This window comes from Platalea leucorodia (assembly GCF_965183815.1).
Source record: "Platalea leucorodia genome assembly, chromosome: 10".
In the NCBI taxonomy this organism is placed as follows: domain Eukaryota; kingdom Metazoa; phylum Chordata; class Aves; order Pelecaniformes; family Threskiornithidae; genus Platalea; species Platalea leucorodia.
In genome coordinates this window covers 6630062-6647498 of record NC_138832.1, presented here as the reverse complement: position 1 = coordinate 6647498, position 17437 = coordinate 6630062, and the positions used below count along the sequence as shown (strand labels likewise).

The following is a 17437-nucleotide window of genomic DNA, read 5'->3' as shown; positions in this document are numbered from 1 at the left end:
CAGAAAAGTGCCCGTCCATATTACAAAGGACGTTTTTTTTGTCAGGTGACATATTAAAGAAAGATTAGTCAAATGCTGAAAGAATGGATTGGAAAAGTCTCATTGGACATCTCCATGAGCTTAACTTCACAAAACATAGAAAATGTATTTATGCATCACCCGTATTTAAATTTTATATTTTTTTAATAGTTAAACTGAAATTATTAGAAGAATCTTTATATTGTATGAAATTTAAGTTTATGCATACAAAGTTCATCTATATAAAGCAACAAGGTTGCTCACTAAAAGTTATGCTACAGTATATTCCTTGCAGTGTCACTGCCACTTCAAGCAAGGCCAAAAATACTATTATTTGTGGTACCACTGCAGAAATGCTCCAAACCAGCCCCAGGGAAGTCACTTCAAAAACAACAGAAGCCAAAGCTCTGAGGCTTTGTGGCAAAGTGATGTACACAAACACACGAGAAGTTTTAAAAGATTCCCACATAAATAATTTGTTTTCTATCATGGTATTCAAATTACAGTACATTAATATAAATTCATTTTTAAAAATCAGAATGCAAAGAATGAAGTATTGGGAAAACCAATTTATCACAATCAGTAAATACAATAGCAAATCTAATTTATGATTTCTTAAAATATAATAGTGTGGATAAAATGACCACAGAAGAAAGATTTTTCACTTGTAAATAAAACTTGTTCTCACTTTGTCCGCTTCCTTGTTTTTGCAGATTTATATACAGGTTGCCCTTTGTTACCAAATTTAAACTGTGAAATTTCTGAGCAGAAAAAAGGCACAAAGTTGACACTTGTACACATATGTCGATAAAGGTAAAACAGCACAGCTTGCTGAAATCATTGCAAATATGATTCAGTCTGACAAAGTAATGTTTAAATAGATGATATATTTGTAAGATATATTGATACAAGTGTAACTGCAGGTTCTAGAGAAATGCGGTTGCCAAACAGGAAGGGGAGGCTGGCTGGCTAACATTCCTTGAGGGCTGGAGGTGCACACACAAGTCATAGATTTTTCACTAGTGATGGGAAAATTAGCGATATGCCAGAAATACTGGCATTCTAAATATACGCGACACCAAACAGTATCGTAAGTATTATGTGACAATATTTCTGCACTAATGCATTATCAGTGATGGAAATTCTGACCAGTACCTTGTCTCTTCATGGCTCTGTATTCACCTCCACAGTCATCCTCTTAAATACTGGAGTGGGTTCATTTGCCTGGTCTAGTATTTCTCCAGTATTTTTCATCCTTGTATAAATTGACTTTACAGGTGCTGTATATATGCCCTTGAAAGGCAGTGTTATTTCTAAACTTACCCCCATTCGCTCAATCTCCAGCATAGCACTATGTTAGTTTGTCATAATTATATGGTTTACTGCAACATCATCCTTACACAAAGTTAATACATCATTGCATCTTCCATCGAGTTCATCATAACCAAAAACCAAACACCAGTTTGCCATGAGTATGTACCTGTTAGTCTGCTCAGTGGATAAAAAGGGCACCTATTTTACAGCTGGGTCAGATTAGCAGATTAACACAAACCCATGGAAACTGAACAAATTACAGCCTCAAGTAATCTCCTGCACAATCCAATGTACAGTTTTACCACCACTACTCGCCCTCTGGAGTCAAAGAGGTATAGAATAAAGCTTGTATTTTACAACCCTCTGGAAATCTGCACAGCATCAAAATCAGGACCACCTGATTCCTCCTGCTTTCTTAGTTTCCCCTCTCTTAGGGTGGCCTCATGCAAAATACAATATTCTCACAGCTGACAAGCTCAACATATTGCTTTTTATCATGCTGAAATGTCACTCTGTACTTAGGCTCCAAGCTCAGCCAGATTTTCCAGCTCCTAATAGGACTGTTGGGAGAACATCCGTTATAACATGGAGCCTCTAAGCCCAAAAAGAAAGACGTTAATTGCCACACTACCTTGATTATAGAGATGTTTACAGAATGAAATTAACAACAAAGCAAGTAAGATACTTCTTCTTGGAAGTAAATCCATATTAAAAAAAAAAAAAATCAATTAACTGCTACAAATGAAAACAAGCCAATAATTCACAACAAAACACCGTGAAAGGAACATTACACATATTAAGTGGCAGATATGGAATTACAGATCAAACAGGCTAAAATAAAACAGAATTTTCACTGAAAAAGTTAACTTTTTTTTTCAGCTTTCAAAACAGACAGCAAGTATTTTTTCATATTGATCAGGAATAGTCTTCAGTTTGTTACTCCTTACTTTCTTTTTCTTTTAACAAATCTCTCCACTAAAAGTGATGCCTTACCTTTGTTCATATCAATCAACTGCTGCTTCTTCTTCTGTCGCTCCAGTTTCTCTCGTTCAGCCTTCTCTTTTGCCAATTTGGCTCTCTTCGTTTTCTCCTCCATTTCTCTTCTTTTGTTGTTTTCTTTTAATGCCTCCTGCATTAGATAAAATGAACATGGGTGTTTATATACTGAGGAAAGCTAGAAAGAATAACAAAAATAACACTGTTTGCACAGATACTGTATTTACATCCAATGGCGGGGCAGGGAACAGGGACTGGCACCCAATACTTCAAGCATCTTCAGAAATCTTACAGGGAACATAACTTACCGTGCTATTTGTACACACTAGCATTACTAGATAATCAGAAGAATGAAAACTGAAATAACTTTGCATTCATGGTGAACGAAAGAGTTCCAAATTTTTAAGCAGCAACATGTTTGAATTTTTTTTCTGTTAAGACTGTAAGTCTAGCTTAAACCTGTATCTTGCTGTTAGGAAGGATGACTGGGGATGAAGCCAAGTACCCACTATAACGGACTTCAATTACAAGTAACTGAAACTCAGTTACTAAAATTTAAGCTACAATTCCTCAGATATTTTTGTTGAAATATCCAAAGCAGTCTGGAGCACTCAAATACAAAAAACTCATCAAAAGTAATGGAAAACAGTTGAATTTATAGATTAGAACTCCAAATCTACAGTCTCGGAGTCAAGAGGTTACACAAACTACCGAACTAAAAACTACAAATGTAACAGAACATCCCTGGATTAAAAAAAAAGCCAAACAACCAACCACTTCCCATGATCTTGCCTCCATCCAGTCTAGAAGATATCCTCCTTTTCCAAAGGAGGTTAATCTCGATTTCTTGCCGTGGTGGCTGCCAGACACCCACCCAGCCACTCTCTCTCTCACCCTCCTCAACGGGATGGGGAGAGAATAAGATGACAAGCTCATGGGTTGAGATGAAGACAGGGAGATCGCTCACCAGTTACTGTCATGGGCAAAACACTCAAGGAAGATTAATTTAATTTATTGCCAGTTAAAATAGAGTTAGATGGTGAAAAACAAAGACAAAAGAAAACACCTCTCCCTCCTCCCCCTTCTTCTCAGGCCCAACTTCCCGCCTTCATTCCCAACTCCTCTATGCCCACCTCCACACCCCGAGCCATGCAGCAGGGATGGGAGGGAATAGGGGTTGCAGTCAGTCCATAACAGCTCCTCTCTGCCACTCATTCCTCCTCACAATTTTCACCTGCTCCAGCGTGGGTCCCCCCCTGCAGGCTACAGTCCTTCAGGGTAAACCTGCTCCAGTGCGGGTCTTCTCCACAGGCTGCAGGGGAATCCCTGCTCCGGCATCTGGAGCATCTCCTCCCCTCCTCCTTCTCTGGCCCTGGTGCTCCCAGGGCTGTTTCTTGCACTTAATCCCCTCACTCCTCACTGCCGCGCAACATTTTGCGCTTTCTTAAGCGGGTTTTTTACACAGGCACGACCAGCTTCACTGCTGGGCTCGGCTGTGCGCTGCAGTGGGGCTGCTGCGGAGCCGTCCAGAACCGGCGGGAACCGGCTGTGTCCGGCACAGGGCGGCCCCGCCTGCTCCTCACAGAGGAGGCCCCCGCAGGCCCCCTGCCAGCACCTGGGCGCGTAAACCCATTACACTTACTCGCCACTTCTTTGCACAAATACCTTCATAACTCCCATTACATTGCTTGCCCTCTCAAAGAAGAGAAATATTTGAATTCCCTTAAGCTGTTCCCCAAGATCCTAAATTTCTCCTTAGTTCTGCCTTTCCTCAGATTCATTTATCACGAAGAAATTCACTGAAATACATCATGATAGAATGTCACCTAATGTCACAGACAGACATGATCAATGTTAGGGATAATTTTGTTATTTATATTCACAACAGCTACAAATTTATTGCTCCCTTTCCTCTCCAACTCACAGTATACTAACATCCTCTACCTACAAGTACAAGGTCTGGACCTAAGGTGATTTGGGGCATCCCAACACATTATGTCCAACAAGTAGTAATAACAGTAAAGAAGATACCGTATCTGAAAATGTCCAGAATTAACATGGCACATGCTCATTAATGATGTTTCAGCTTAACAAGCTCAACAGTGAATACTTACTAAGCACAGGGCATAAGTTAAATTGGTTCCATGTCAATGTTTACTTTATTTCCTACACAATTTAATCATGCCTTAAAAACTAGGAAAATCATATATGTTCACAAATATAAACAAAGAAGAAGATTTCTTTGTGGCTGTCTTTGTAAATATCCAAGACAATATATCGGTTATTATTCCACAAGTGAAACTTCCTTAAGAAATTTAGGGCACACTCATATTACACAGTTATCAATATTTTCCTCAGAAATGACATTTCAAATGTTTATAAATGAAGATGAATATTCACCTTACTGTGTACATGCTAGGAAGAACCTACAGACAATGACTGTCACTTCCAAAAGAAAATCCTATCCAAAGCACCTTTAAGTGTTAAGGTTCATATAAATTATATCAGTATTTGGTAATCCAAGACTTCCAAATGCTTTCAAATACAGAATATTCACTCAAGCAAGGGACAGCATATTTCAGCGTGCATATGCCATTTCAAGAGTTTACTGAGGTAAAATACTACATATAGCCCCTTCTGTAATAGCTGATACTCTTTTGCAGAGATGCTGGATACCACTGTTACCATTGATGTTACTCATGGACGCGCTTGAAAATTGGACCAAGAACTGCATTTGCTGTACCATCCCATAACCGATCACACTGAGGAACATCTTTTCTTTCAGAAAAGAGAAAAGAGAATTAAAGGAGAAAATCAATGTTTTATCCTTTTTGGTTTTGGACAGTTCTGTCTCTGCACATTCAATCACACTTGACAGAGATTTCATTTTACTGCAACTTCACAGGCTGTAATGAAAGTAAATGCCCACAATCTTATGAGAGAAAGTAAATAAGAAATGTCATGGCTGAACTAGTAGCCCACTAGCCACTGACATACTATGATTAGATCATAGATTCTGTCATATTTTCTAACAGGAAGACTACAATAGACTGAACTAAACAACCTCTACAGTTATTGTATCTGGAAATTCACTTTGAGCCAGACTCTACCAGTCCTAGCTGAAGGGAGATTATATGAAAATACAGATTAAAGTTCATAAAATATGCTAGCTACCAATGACGATTCAAACAAAAGCCATTCAAAATAAAGGTTTAACCTTCCTGAAGAACAGCAACATAACAAAATATTGATAACTGTGTGTGAGAGCGCCTATCTTAATCTACCTACACCCCTCCCTTCACATACCTGTATATCCACATACAAACAAAAATAAAACCCACCATTCCAAAACATGCAGCACAGGAAGCGCAAAGAGGCCAGATGGGCCTGTCCATTATTTCTTCAAAATGCACATTTCCTAGTATTTTATTTTCTTCCAGAATGTAAATGCTTTTAGACTATCTTTACACATAGTCGCTTTCCAGAGACTATAAAGGAAGAGTCGGGGACAGCAAGTAAAAACCTACTAAGTGCTAACCTGAAATAACAGAGCTTTTTTGAAACCACCGGTTGCTGCAACAGGTACAGGTTGCAGCAAAGGGGCATTAACACCTGGCACTTTCTGCAGTGGTCAAATTGGGCACTCTGCAAGGCAGGAGAGAGAAACCCCAGCAGGGTGTCACACCAGCGCACCTCTGCGGCTCTTGGTCCCCAGATTGGCCATTGCTGAACTAACAGTGCAATGGGGCACTGCACACATACAGCTGCAGAAGCGTTTTCTTAACAACATACACGGGTTACTCTAGAGAAAAAAAGAAGCGTATTATCCACTCTTAGCGTTGCTGTAGTACTCCGGTAACTGCTTGGTAACAAGCTCTAGTATTTCTAACTAGTATTTAGTGGATTCTTTCCTGCCATCCCCAATTCTCTTGAACCTCCTACCCACCCAAATAGTTTTATGCCACATTCCTTGAAATGTAACATACCTTCTTTTCATCTACATACCAATTTGAGTATTGTGAAAAAAAGAACAAGGATGAGCTATTTGAATCATCACCATCATTTAGTGCATGCAATCCCTTTCCTTCATAAAGTATCTCAGAACCAAACCACCTGGAATGTACTTGTTTGTTATTACTCTCCATCAGCCAGCCTGACTCTTAACTGTTTCATATTTGTTATTTCATTTACTACTGTACATTTAGGCAGTGTTGGATGAAAACCTGAAATAAATCATTTGCAAGAACATACACCCAGATGTTTTCAAGTTATGTGCTGAAAGCAAAATAAATATATATTCTTCTGTATTTATAAACAGACTTTATATTTGAATTAATATTGCTAACAAATTTGATCACAGTTTTTCAAAGCTGATTGAAGATGACTGTAAATAAAGGTAAAGAGAATTTCGGCTCAGATCTATAGTGGTTTCTACAGCATTTGCTCTGCCTGAATTACACCACCAATCCTTTAAGTTTCATTTTCTATAGTTTTACTTCAAAGGGTTACTTTTCTCTCTCATATGCCTTCGATTACTTTCTTATTTACGATATCCTCACTTTCTAGGCTTCCAGACTGTGGATGAGCCTAACAATTTCTAATACAAAGGTAATGTGATTCTTACCACGGTGTTATTTGGGCCCCACCAATCTAATATCATCTCATGCTTTCACCTCTCTTTTCTTTGGCATACTTTTATACTGGTCTATATCTATTCTCTTCCAAACTCAGTTTACTGAGTTTCAGTGGACTTCTTTTAATACAAAACAGTGCTATTTCAGGTTATTTTTAAGTATTGAGTGCCAGTGATACCCTTTCTGTGTAGGTTTGCAGGCTAAATTACCTAATCACTAAAAGGCAGAGATCAGTTTGAATACTGAAAAAAATAGCTCTGTAATTGGCATTGCTTTGAAAAGAGGGGGAAAAAAAAAAATCAGTGGTTTTGTTACTGCAGTGTAGCTCAACAGTGACAAAGTACGTGCTAGTGTTCATAGGCATATACTACATGTTTATTCCCCAGTTAAAGGATACAAACAAACTAGTATAACAGTTACAAATCAGACAAATGTCACAAAGCAAGAAGCAATCCACAGTTAAGAATAAAAGCCTTGCCAACAGCTTTGGAAAACATTCTGAAAAGTATTCATCTAGATACTGTCCTTTCAAAACATGTAAGTGCATGCAAGAACTGAAACCACTTTCAAGTGAATCTCAACAGACAGAAATATTTTAACGTATACAACCCCTTTTTTTGATGCGCTACTCATGATCCTCTGTATTTTTGGTTGGTGCATAACAGCATGCAGTTTTGCTAATTCAACTGCAAATTAAAAGTTAGAGAAAGGTTGAGTGTGGGTTGTTTTTGTTTAAATAAAAACAAAACCAAATTATTGTCTCTCCTAGCAGAGAAGTAGATTCAGCAAGGAATATTATCTCTTGTTAAGGGAGCTAGCTGAAGGGGCATGTAGCTTGATGTTCCCCCTTGTGTTTATTAGGATTCACTGAAGTAAGGCTCTTGTACTCAGGACTGCCAGTTTACAGCTTGGCTTCTTTAAGAAGCAAATAAAAGATTAATGTATCTCTTGCATTCTGTACATATCTTAAGTTTTGACAGACAAACAGATATTCATACACAAACATGGTTGTAAATAGACTCTCAAAGGTAAATTATTAAAAACTAGAAGAAAGAAAACAAACTGTAATGCACAAATCTCCTTGGCTATTAAAGATGCAGTTGGCTACAAAGCGGTCATGCACCAGTAACGAAGGCTGCCTGCGATCCCTCAGGCCCTCCCTAAATTTGCCCTGCAACTGCAAAATATGTGAAGTTCCAGAGAAAAAAAAATAAAATAATTTTTTTCAGTCATAACTCATCAGGAACAACAAACTCAGATTAACTGGAAGTTAACCTACAGAAACAGAGAGAGTTAAAATACAGCAGATTGAGCAATCAGTTTACATGTGAAATCATTCATGATTTCATGATCATTCATGAGTATTCCTTGGAGGATAACATATTCAAATATATTGTTATCTTTATGAAAATAATGGAAAAAAGATACAATGAGCTGGTATTAAAAAGAGCAGACAAACTGAATGCCCTGATGGGTGGGCATGAAACAGTAAGCAGAAAAGATTATGTTTAGGAGACTGCCCCATGGTTCATGCATCAGGGCCATTACATCTGACATGAAATGTCTTTGGCATGCCATTACAGATTAAGATTTTTGGCAAGTGTAGCTGCTGTTGCATATTCAGGTAGGGAGAAGGGTTTTGTTGCCAGCTTATCAGCTGTGTTGCAAAAACACTTAAAACTGTCTGGCAGCATAAGGTAGAAGAGGTTTTCAGTGTTTACCGAATCAAGTTTAAGGCTACCAATGAAAAACTCTTTGTATGTCTTAATTACTTAACAGTACATGTTTGAATTAATTACTAAATAGCCCTCAAATGGACAGATTTGGGACTGGTTTAATAACTCCTTTAAATCAATATTTGGATACCAGAATAAACATGCATGCCTAATTCAGGTTATTCCTGGAAGAGACAGAGAGCTGAAATACATACACACTAACAAAACTGTATTAATGTAATTACAAACAAAACAAAACAAAACAAAAAAAAACACAGAAAAACAAATGTTAGCTGTTTTGGGTACAGTCTGAGCAGAGAAACCATCAGCATCTGCCCACAGCAGATGAATTATTTCTTTGTTCAAAAAGTGATCTTTCTGGATCAAGGAAAAGACAAATCAATAGGTCAGCATGTGAAGCCCTGCATCATCATGCAAGCACAACCCTTTAAATACTTTAAGAAAAATTCATTCTTTCTAAAGTAAATCTGTAAAATCTTTTCCTACAAAAGCCTAAATCCAGTAGAAAAAGTGATTTTTTTTTTTTTTTATTATTTTTTTTTAACATCAGGACCTCAACTATGATGTCTTGAAAGGTTTCAAAGTTTCTGGCTAGAAATTCTTGACAAATTTTAATAGAGGCTCTGAGAATTACACACAGTGCAGTGTATATTGATATAAAGTATTTAAATAACAAAATAAAACTGCCTGGATTTGAAAGATTATGCATGCTTCCTTCAAGACAGGGCTGATGGACTATTAGAAGAAAGTGTTCCAGAGGTTGTGTGGCATTACACTCCAAAGAAATGATAAATGTGGAAAAAACCCCAACATTGAAGGGATACGCTTATTCATCTGTAATTTTTTTCTCGAGGTTTCTTACACCTTCCACTTCATGCTTCATATTATATTTTGACAGGATAATCCAATTCTATTAGCTTGCTTTTCCTAAACGTGATAAGCAAGCAAATATGAACTTAAGGAAGTGAATGAGCTATAATTTACTACAACATCAGCAAGCTAATTGAAGATGCAATAATGCAGTGATCAATCTGAAATCACAATTAAGACAAACATGGATTCAAATTATCAAATTATCTTAATAGGATATATGAACAAACAGAATGATGAGGCTAAGACTTTATGAAACACCCTCATGGAGATTTTAGAGAGAAGTCAGATTCCTTCTCACTTATGACAGCTTTTCAGAAATATGTTAGGTGCAGATGTATGCATCTGTAGCCTGTAAGCATCTTCTAAGGAAGGGTCTGTTTTAGACTTGGAATCTTGCCAAAGGGAGACACTTAGAGCAGGTAATAAAGTCTACTGGTTTACAAGAGGTTGTCAACATCTGGATTAGATTCACATCTTAAGTATTGCGACAGTCAAACTCCCAAACTATGCCTGGTTTCCAGAGTGGAATGAGGATTCAAAATCCTCATTTAAATATTATAAACTTCCAAGATAATGCCTGGAAACGATGAGATTACTCCGTTGGACTTGCTGCCATCAGCACTGAATGGAGAGTCTGTTTAAAACTATCAAATGGAAAATTCTAAAGAAAAGGTTTTAATCCTCTTCCTTTCCAAGATGAGGAAACTTAACTTCATAGTTTCCTCTAGACCATGTTTTCCTCTATTACTTGTGAAAATATTACTTAACTAAAGGCATCACTACCGTGAAATACAACATCTATTGCCCCATCCACAAGGGCAATCACATTGCCACAGAAATAAGTTAAAACTTGTCAGAAACAAATCCCAACCCCATCTATGCTGCCTGTTATTTGTACACTTGCCTGCTTTTAAGTGCTTGCAAATGCAGTGTACTGTAATTCAGTCTAATTTCTTTTATTATTATTTATTTTTACATCTTTTGCATATCTTCCAAGAGACATGTCATCCTTACCTTTTATATCATGAATAGAGTAGCTACTTATCTAGCAGTACTAACATCTTGTTAATAAAGTTGATGAGTTACCGCTCCTATGTGCATTCTTTTGCTTCTTATTCCATTACTTATAAACTTTCCTAGCCTACACCTCATTCCTGATTTGATCAATATCATGATTAAAAAAAAATTCTCCTCAGCCCTAGCTGGAAGTATACACTCAGATGAGAATTTAGAGAGCTTACAAAAGGGTCTTTGTGTGGGCTTTTGGGGCAGGGGGGAGGAAGGGCTTGCTATATACTGCCTGTTAATAAGGACAATGTTTCACTCTTGATATTACCTCTCGGGAAATTTCGCTGGAGAAAATACTTCTTGCTCATTATTCTTTATTTTTTCATAGCTTCCTGCTAGCAAGAAACTGTTATCTTTCAGACTACATTAAAGAACTGTTACTTTTTAGGCAGAAGGGAGAAACTGTATTCCCAGACAAATAACCAGGGAGAACAATGAATAAATAAAGCCTTTCTTTTAAACCACTCCTGAATTACAAACTCAATTTATGAGTTTGAAAGCTGGGAATTTAGCTTGACTATGTGTTGCATTTCACAGTAAATCATATGATTATTATGTATTAATTTATGTATTGTATATTCATTGATTTATATTATTGTAGCCGATGACCTGCTGCATTCAAAGGGCATGCCAAAAAAGCCACAGAAAAATGCATTCCTGAGTCATGGAGCTTGAAATTTGCTTTGAAGCAAGTTATAAGCAAACAAATATTAGAAAGAAAAGGTTTTACAGGTACATTTATACTCGAGATGCTGAATCCACTGTGGTAAAATTTTTTTCTTATGAAGGCAACTTAACAGACGTTTTGTTTCCTGTCTGGTACAGGGCATCCATCTTACAAAATCTTGACAGAGCAGGGCAGCGGTCGCCCAATAAAAAGCGTTTACTTTACTGATCATTTACTATGTCTTATCATTTTGGGGAGATTTTCACTTTCTGGATCTTGTATTACAGGGTTACTGTAAAAGATCCCAGCCACACAGTAATCATCAAACAAAAGTCAGTGTTGATAGAAAAGGGCAGTTTATTTCGTAGGTCTTTTACCAGAACCCATTTCTCATACTGCCAGTTGATGAGTTACTGACATCTACTTAAATATTTACTTACACTAGAATACAGCCCTTTTTTGCTAAGTACATTTACAATGTAATTTATTCCTTATTCAAAGAGCTGCATTTCCAGAAATCTGAGGGAAGCAATCACCACTGATAAAACTGTCTACCAGATATAAAAAAGTATGACTTCACTGAAGGAAGAAGCTTCTCTGCATTTCATAACAACTATGCCCATAAATGCCTGTTACTGCCTCAAATTTTACCCAACTATTCTTATAGGCATTATTACAACATTGTTTTTTTAGAGTCAAAATTCACCCTTAAGACTATCTGCATTAAACGGGGAGCCCACAGAGCAAACACAATTTGAAATATTTAAGAACTGTATAAGGAAAACGAACATTTCCTATCTAATGCTAAAATGCATATTTCATATAGCTTCCACGAAGCACACAATCTGATTAAAAGGAAGTTTATGTCCATTTGCAAATGTAGGCATGACAGATTTGGTGGATATTTTTAAATACTCTAGCACCAACAGAAACAAACATTCAGAAAGTGACAGATTAAAATACTTCAGATCATTTGATATAAACTCTGTGAGACAGCAGGTTAAAGTAAAGAACCAAAACAGAAAAGAACAAACTGGCATCTTGCCTCAGGCAACTGATTAATCATTATTTGATAAGAGCCTGAAACTATATCAAACTAAAATATAACAGGCTGCAATTGTCCTCAAGGACAATAGAAATTTGTGTTTAGTTTCAATGGAATAAAGGACTAAATCAATAAAATCTAAAAAACATGTCTTTTTCAAAATAGTCCTAAATATAAAAGACATTATTATTCAGTGGATCTACTATTTTAACTGCAAAGAGAGGGAAAAAATAAAAAAAACAACCAAAACAACCACACACCCTTATTGCTACTTTTGATTCAATTTCTGTGTAATTGTCAGCTCCAAGACAAGAATAAATACACCTTTTTTGTTTTGTTTTATTTTAATTCCAGGCTTGATTTTGAATCGTGTTCCATTTGCAAAGGAAAGTCACGCTGAAGTGCTTTACTTATTTCTTGTGATATGCCTTGAATACAATGAGGTTATCAAGGCATACTTAAGCACAAAATCAAAAAAGTAAACATAGACAGAGGTGACACAAGTACCAGAAAAATCTAGTTAAAAGCTCACTTAAAAGGTTTAAATATTCTACCTAAACTTAGAACAAAAAAAAACCCCAAAACCAGACAGACAGACTGAGCAAGCAGCAGTACAGCCACGAGGGGACCACGAGGGACAAGATTTCTAACTGTAAGAGGTGGAGGGATAAAGTGATGCAAACTTTATTTTGTTGTCTCACTACACCCTTGGCTCTAATTATGTCTCCTGCAAAAGCAGTTAGAGAAGGCTGGGGATAAAATGGGAGCAGATAGAGAGTAATAAATAAATAAACAACCTGTTTCTTCTGTCTGCATCTCTAGGTTGATTCACTATATTGCAGCTCAATGAACTTAAACAGCTCACCAGGAATATTTGGTTAGATGATTGGTCAGTGGTGCTGTAAGTTTATTTGGCTATTTGCAATCATATGATGGGCAGTTTTAACGGTGTCAGACTGTGAATTCCTGACTATGCAGTGCTTTTTTCTCCTCCTAACGTCACAGAACAGCCAAAAAAATACATATTCTCTCTCAGAGGAAGGCAAACAGATGTTGATAAACACTCAGTAGAAAAGATTAATTTGGTACTTGACTGGAAACTTTGTATCTGGACAGTTCTGAAGACATAAAACAACAAACAACAAAATGCCCACAAATAAGTCTGTTTCTGGGGAAATCGTCTATTGCTGGGAGAAGTACAGAAAGTGTTCCAATGGCAACCAATAGCTCTCACAAAGAAACTGAGAAAGGTCAGCTACTCTATCAGCCCACACTGCCTACTTAGAAGTTCCTTTCCTCCTGTTGTTTAGGGATAACGGAATAACAATTATTTATATGGAAAATTTTGTTGGAAAATAACTTGAAGAGAAACTACTGGACCCAAAGGAATATCACTGTGTTGCTGATACACTTTGATCAGGAGAATGAAAGATGAAAACACAACATTGACTGTTCCAGAAAATTTTTTGCCTCGTATACTCTACATCTTGTCATTCAGCCTAACAACTTCTGAATGCTTAGACCACGTGGAGATGCATTTATTAAATACTGTTTCTGTCCAACTTGCAAAAGGCAAACAATTAGAAAAGATGATGCATGCATATATTTTTTATTTCAAGTAACAAAAAATGGGCATTCTTTTCCATTTGATACATGGCACTTCCTCTAATGATCATCAAAATTCTTTAACACGAGTTTTCAAAAGACCAGCTGTTTTCTTAACATTAAAATAGCTGGATATGAGCATTACAAGACAAACGCATATCAAGCTCCAAATGTACTTTTGTATATTAGTATACATGTACATACAAACACACCCAGAGAATTTTCTCTGTGACCTGGGGATGTGCCATTCAGATTATATTTCTGACTTAATTCTTTCAGATTCATCTTTAAAAATATTCATATATATTCTGTCTTTTTCAAATACACTAGCTGAATTGCATGATTCTATAACATAAGATATTCTTATCCTTAGTTGCAAAAGGAAGAAAGAAAAATTGTCATTACAATCAACCTATTTAGTCAGTATTCTCGCTTTTACATGGTGGAATCGTACACAGAATCACAGGTTAAGCACAGGGAAATGCAAGTAATAGCTGTTGTACAAAGGTAATAGAGGACAAGTCAAGATTTTCTGAAGGGCTATGTTGAATTCTAAGTGCTCACAAAGCCCAATCATCTCAAACTATATACACTGTAGTATCAATTAAAACATGCCGGGTATGTAAAGCATTCATCGTTGGTAACTGACCTTCAAGGGACACCTTCTCAAAGCACAAGAATCACCCGTCCTGCCACGCAGGAGGCTGAGGAGGTGGGGCAGGGGCCAGCCTGGCTGAACAGGGAACTCCTGACGGAGCTCTGACACAAACCAGAAACATGGAGGAGTGGAAGGACGGCTGTTCCAGAAGGAATACTGCCCAGGGAGGGAAGTAATTAAGAAAGTCAAAGCTCAGATGGAGATAAAACTGGCAAGGGACGTGAAAAGCAATGAGAAGGGCTTTTATAGCTACAAGGACAGACAAAGGAAGATTAAGGAAAATGTAGGTCTGCTGCTGAATGGAGCATGGAACCTAACGTCAGAGGCGGCTCGGGTACTCTGTGCTGCCTTCATCTCAACCTTTGCCATCACTGTCTCACGAGCAGTTCAGGCAACTGATGGATGTCATTGCAAGGACTCTATTTCATCAAAAAGTTGTGGAACTCAAGGAACATCTCCAATGCCTGGAAAAGGCAAATAATACGCTCACCTTCAAAAGAGTGAGGAAAGCTTGGTGAACGACACACTACTCAGCCACCACTTCTGTTTTCAGGAAGATCACAAAGCAGTTCCTTCTGGAAGCCGTTTCCAGGTACATAACGGACAAGAAGGTGACTGGAAACAGCCACATTGGACTTATCAAGGGTAAATTGTGCCTGACCAACCTGACTGCCTTCTAATGGGATGCCTGGCTCTGTAGACGAGGGGAAGGCAATGTATGTTGTTTACTTTGGCTTTAGCAAAGCCTTCAATACAATCTCCCACAGTCATAGTCTCCTCATTACAGAGATACTCAAAATTCAGTTGCACAAGGCCCCATGCAGCTGGAACTAACTTCTACACTAGCCCTGCTTTGAGCAGGGTGTCAAACTCAATGACCCTCTTAACAACTCCTTCCAACCTAAATTACCTTATGATTCTGTGGTTTGTCTTGTCGTCATAAATGTTCACACCAGAAATGTTAGCAACAAAAACATAAGCAGCAGTCTGACGAACTTCTGAATGTCCAAGTTAAAATTGCTAGTAACAAGCTTTATCAATAGACAGGCATTAGCAATAACATAGGAGAACGACAACCAGAAGAAACAAGTCATCAATATTTCAAAAATATCTGGAATTATACTTCAGTCATTTACCAAAATACTAAAAGTTAATGGGACCACTTAGAGAAAGCATGCAGGCATTACAGTAGTCTGAACTGGACAAATTTAATAAATATGCATGCTCTAGGGAATATTTGGAGATGCTGTATATCCTCAGTCTTTTCTGATTGCTCCTGAATTCTTATAAGTAGTTATGACTTTTTTTACAGTAAATTCCACCGATTAAATGAGTTTCAGTGTCTTTTTCCTTTCGGGGAACTTCTCACAAATATCAAAATGTTGCAGAAAATCTTAATTCTTTTTAGTGATTTTTTTTTTTTCCCTCATAAAAAAATTACTGTACTGTGAACTTTTAATGCTTGCCCGAGGCCTTCCTCAAGTGTCTGGAAAAAATTAAATCCCTAAACAAGAATCTTTATGCCACTAAAGCTATAAGGTTCTGCCCTGGTGGATAAAATAAGTCAAGAAATTCTCAAAAGACCTAATTACAATTACTACTACTACTACTGTATATAGCTGAACAAGTGAATTGACTGAAGCACAAACGATGCTAAGGAAAAGAAAGTGTCTCCTTAAGCTACATAAGTCTCAGATTTCACTTTTTTACATTGAAGCATTACTATTTAAATTAGTATGCATCGTACATCTGGTCCAAGTTCATTTCCTTATTTAATAACTTTTTAAAAAAAGAGGCTTAAAAGATAAAAGGACAGATAAAAATTTTAAAGACCATAGCATTAAATGGGTATAATTAACTATTTAGACCAACATGTAGCATTAGAACAGTATCCTAGCAAATCATTTTGTCCATTTTCTAAAATTATAAAGCAATGCAAGAAATTAGCCCTACTTTTCTAGAAATTCAGAAAGACTATTTGTGGTCTGTCTTTTCTATTTGGAATGCAAGTTTAATATCCCAAACCAGAATACAGAACTCAACAGTTCTGTTTTGATTAACTTACAGAGACTTAGTCTTTGGGATAATTTTCCACCTTAGAAAAGCATTTTATTGCACTTTGTTATTATTAGGTAAAACGTAAATATCATATGAATATCCTAAGAAGAACTGACCATACATAGGTTTGTAGAAACTCCAAAAGCAGAAGGGCCCCCAGTCCCTGAAACACCTGGTGGGTTGTGACTTTTGCCAGCAGAAGTAACAGAAGTTTGTATCGATAATGATTTCCCCTTAACACAGAAGGCACTTTACGTCAATTAGGTAATGAGACATTACTGTCTTGCAATGCATTAATTTGTTGAGGTTATTTACACCACAAGATGAATGGTTTTGATGAGATGTTATCAGAACATGACAATCTCATACCAAGGATGACAAGAATGTATGCGTGAGGTTATTGTGATCCTCAGCAACAAGCGACCGCTAGTTCACAACTACATAGTGCCTACCAGAAGAAGGCCTTACCGTTAATTGAAAAAGCAGAATCAATCAAGAGTTCCAATCTGCTGAAAATATACAAAACCTATTTGCCCAAGATACAAATCTAGCAGAAGAAAAGGGTTCAACTATAGAGGGTGTTTTAACTGTGCCCAACACTTTCACAACAGCCTCTTCCCCTCCTATTAAATAATAAAAACAATAATAATAAAATCAAAGCAAGTCTGCTGTCGGCTTTGAATACTGTCTAGTACTCAGAAGAATGCAGCTATCTGTGCAATCACACATAAAGAGCGAAGTAAAGGAGATTCTGGCAAATAAAAC

At 37.1% G+C, this 17437-nt stretch overlaps 1 protein-coding gene across 4 annotated transcripts in view; it reads right to left on the bottom strand.

Moving 5' to 3' along the window:
* Nucleotides 1-17437, bottom strand: part of DIAPH2 (diaphanous related formin 2) — a 251721-nt gene that overhangs the window by 77903 nt on the left and 156381 nt on the right. For all 4 annotated transcript variants that reach the window (XM_082323488.1, XM_082323489.1, XM_082323490.1 and 1 more), the window contains one exon: nt 2326-2461. In XM_082323488.1, coding sequence (XP_082179614.1) covers nt 2326-2461 — 136 coding nt within the window. The remainder of the gene's footprint in view (nt 1-2325; nt 2462-17437) is intronic.